Here is a 3709-nt window from a genome sequence, read left to right on the forward strand (position 1 = left end):
GATAGATAAAAGGGATTATCATCAAATCACTGAGAGAGAGGATCAACAGGTTGGCTAAGAATCGTGCTGATATTTTGTGTTTTCAACACATAATCCGTATACCGAACGACGTCGACTATTTATATGTTTATGGTGAAAAGCGTAAAGGGGACGTAAAGTTAATTTCTATGCTTAAAGCTCGAAGACACCTATCTAAAGGTTGTTTTTCCTATTTAGCCTATATTTTTGATGCGTCGAAAGAGGTAAAGAAAACGGTTAGTGACGTACCGGTTGTGTGTGAATTTCCGGATGTATTTCCCGAGGACTTACCCGGTTTACCTCCTGATAGACAAGTTGAGTTTCGAATTGACTGAATTACTGGTGGAACGCCGATTGCTAGGACGCCATATCGTCTGGCTCCGGTTGAAATGAAAGAAATGAAGAATCAACTGCAAGAACCTCTCGATAAAGGTTTTATCCGACCGAGCACTTCACCTTGGGGTGTTCCAGTACTATTTGTCAAGGAGAAAGATGGTTCAATGCGTATGTGCATCGATTACCGTGAGTTAAACAAAGTAACGATCAAGAACAAATATCCACTTCCACGTATCGATGATTTGTTCGACCAATTGCAAGGTGCGAGTTACTTCTCTAAAATTGATTTACGGTCGGTTTATCATCAACTGAGAATGTGTGAAGAAGATGAATCAAAAACGGCTTTCCGTACACGTTATGGCCATTATGAATTTTTAGTTATGCCATTCGGTTTAACTAATGCACCTGTAGCGTTCATGGATATGATGAATCGCATGTGCCGGCCAATGTTGGACAAATCTGTGATCGTGTTTATAAACGATATTCTTGTATAATCCAAATCTGAAGCGGATCACGTGAAGCATTTGTGTGAGATGCTTGAAACACTTCGACAAGAGCGTCTATATGCTAAATTTTCGAAATGTGAATTTTGGCTACGTTAGGTGCAATTCCTAGGTCATACGATTTCTTGTGACGGTGTGTCGGTTGACCCGTCCAAAGTTGAAGCTGTAAAGAATTGGGAGCAACCTAAGAATGCATCTAAGATTCGTAGTTTTCTTGGACTCACGGGTTATTATAGACGATTCATACGAGATTTCTCTAAAATTGTCGTGTCTTTAACTTCGTTGACCCGAAAAGATGTCAAGTTCGAATGGGGTGAAGCTCAAAAGAATGCTTTTTAGGTGTTAAAACTTTGTTTGTCAGATGCTCTTGTTCTAGCTTTACAAGAAGGTAGTGACGACTTGGTAGTTTACAGCGATGCTTCTAAACTGGGTCTCGGTTGTGTTCTTATGCAGCGAGGCAACGTAATTGCATACGCTTCGAGACAGTTGAAAGATTATGAAAAGAACTATCCAACTCATGATCTTGAGTTGGCAGCGGTTGTTTTTGCACTAAAATTATGGCGTCATTATTTATATCGTACCAAATGTCAACTATTCACAGATCATAAGAGTTTAAAGTAAATCTTCACTCAACAAACTTTGAACATGAGGCAACAACGAGCCATGGAACTTATGAAAGACTATGAATGTGAAATTCTTTATCATCCAGGTAAAGCTAATGTTGTTGCAGATGCTTTAAGCCGGAAGACGTATGCAAACTCCATGTGTTATGCTATTACACATACGTCCGTGACATCCACACTAATTGACAACATACGAAAATGGCAAGTAGAGGCTTTAAAGCCTGATTGTGTGAAACCAGAGCGTATAGTTGGTTATGTTTTGTATCTGACAGATGATAGTCGAGGACTTAAAGTCTTCAAGGAACGTGTTTGGATTCGAAAACTCGGTGGTATTCGGGAATTGGTATTATCTGAAGCACATAAGTCACGGATGTCCGTGCATCCGGGCAGTACAAAGATGTATTACGATTTGAGATCTGAATATTGGTGGCCGGGAATGAAGCATGATATCGGCCGATATGTGGAACAATGTGTTATGTGTTCGCAGGTTAAAGCTGAACACCAAAAACGTTATGGTAGCCTTTAACCTCTCGATATACCGGTGTGGAAATGGGAGGAACTTACAATGGATTTCGTTACAAAGCTACCGAAGACGTCTCGTTAGCACGACAACATCTGGGTTGTCGTGGACTGTTTAACCAAAAGTGCTCACTTTCTGTCTGTTCGAGAGTCGTATTCTATGGATAAATAGGCACAAATTTATATCGACGAGATTATTGCACGACATGGTGTTCCTTTGAAGGTAATTTATGATCGAGATTCTCGATTTACTTCGAAATTTTGGGCCAGTTTACAACGAGAACTAGGGACACGCGTGGCATTGAGCACAGCCTATCATCCCCAAACTGATGGCCAGTCCGAACGCACGATACAGACGTTAGAAGATATGTTGCGTGCGTGTATCCTTGAGTTTGGTGGTAGTTGGGATATGTATCTACCATTGGTTGGATTTTCGTACAACAACAGCTATCACTCGACTATCGGTATGGCGCCTTTTGAGGCTTTATATGGTCGTAAATGTCGAACTCACTATGTTGGCGTGAGACGGGTGAGAAAGTGCTTGCTGGACCCGAAATGATTCAAATTACGCATGATAAGATTCAAGTTATTCGGGAAAGGATGAAAGCCGCTCAAGACAGACAGAAGTCGTACGTCGATAATCGTCGACGACCAATTGAATTCACCATGGGCGACATGGTTATGTTGAAAGATTCCCCTTGGAAGGGTATTCTACGATTTGGTAAGCAAGGTAAGCTTAGTCCACGTTTTGTTGGACCATTCAAAATCATTGAACGCATTGGCAAACAAGCATATCGACTTGAACTTCCAGAAGAGCTGTCTGGTATTCACGATGTATTTCATGTTGGATATCTTATGGGTAAGTATGACGAAACAATTCCCTTAGCTGCGGTGAAAATTGACGAACGATTGAGATATATCGAGGAACCAGAAGAAATTCTAAACGAAAGAATGGCAAATCTTCGGAACAAGACAATCGATTTGGTATTGGTGAAATGGAATAATCATCGTGGTCTGAATTTCACATGGGAGAACAAAGAACAGATGCTTGCCAAATATCCTGAGCTATTCGAGAAATGAAGATTCCGAGGACAGAATCCACAAAAGGAGGAGGTAATTGTAACATACATTTTTGCAAATACGTTGCAATTATCCCCTTTATACGTGTTTATGTGATCAAAACATAAAATTTGGAAGCAAACCCGAATGCAATAAACTATATATGAAATAGTCGGAATCATCGTACGAGGCCCGGGGCAAAACAATTGGAAAGAAACGGGTCAAAAGCATCAATATCTACGTTACGGATACATAAAAACTGACTTTTATTGGAAGATTTTTTTTTTAAATATTTCTATTGTAAGTTGTATATTATCTCTTTACGAACGCATGAGCGAAAACCACGTCAAAAACGGAGGTCCGAGCAAAAAATTATGCCATTTTTAGTGATTAGTGGTCAAACCGAGTTTTTAGCCGAGGCAACTCAGCCCCAACTCGTAAAAGTCGGTTATACTTGTTATTTACCTTCTTTTTTACCCAAAACAGACTCTCATCTCCAAAACTTACTACCAGGGGTGATTTTGGCTTCATAGGGGTGAATCAAAGTTGTTTCAAGGGGGTTTTGCTTGATTTTTATGCCAAATTCATCCTCCCATTAAGGTATAACTATTTCATTGGTTAATCTCTTGATTTGAAGCTAGTTAGAGATGA

At 40.0% G+C, this 3709-nt stretch overlaps 2 protein-coding genes across 2 annotated transcripts in view; both read left to right on the forward strand.

The window, feature by feature from the left end:
• The window catches only part of LOC112506108, a 19046-nt gene extending 16488 nt beyond the window's left edge, over positions 1-2558 (forward strand). The window contains exons 2-8 of the mRNA XM_025110138.1: positions 380-615; positions 766-842; positions 957-1083; positions 1219-1314; positions 1567-1852; positions 1968-2079; positions 2172-2558. Coding sequence (XP_024965906.1) covers positions 380-615; positions 766-842; positions 957-1083; positions 1219-1314; positions 1567-1852; positions 1968-2079; positions 2172-2558 — 1321 coding nt within the window. The remainder of the gene's footprint in view (positions 1-379; positions 616-765; positions 843-956; positions 1084-1218; positions 1315-1566; positions 1853-1967; positions 2080-2171) is intronic.
• Positions 2555-3079, forward strand: LOC112506109. The gene is made up of 2 exons (XM_025110139.1): positions 2555-2729; positions 2811-3079. The coding sequence occupies exons 1-2, from the start codon at positions 2555-2557 to the stop codon at positions 3077-3079; spliced, it is 444 nt and encodes a 147-aa protein (XP_024965907.1).
• Positions 3080-3709: the final 630 nt, after the last annotated feature.

Source organism: Cynara cardunculus, assembly GCF_001531365.2.
Source record: "Cynara cardunculus var. scolymus isolate 2C chromosome LG 2, CcrdV1, whole genome shotgun sequence".
Taxonomy (NCBI): domain Eukaryota; kingdom Viridiplantae; phylum Streptophyta; class Magnoliopsida; order Asterales; family Asteraceae; genus Cynara; species Cynara cardunculus.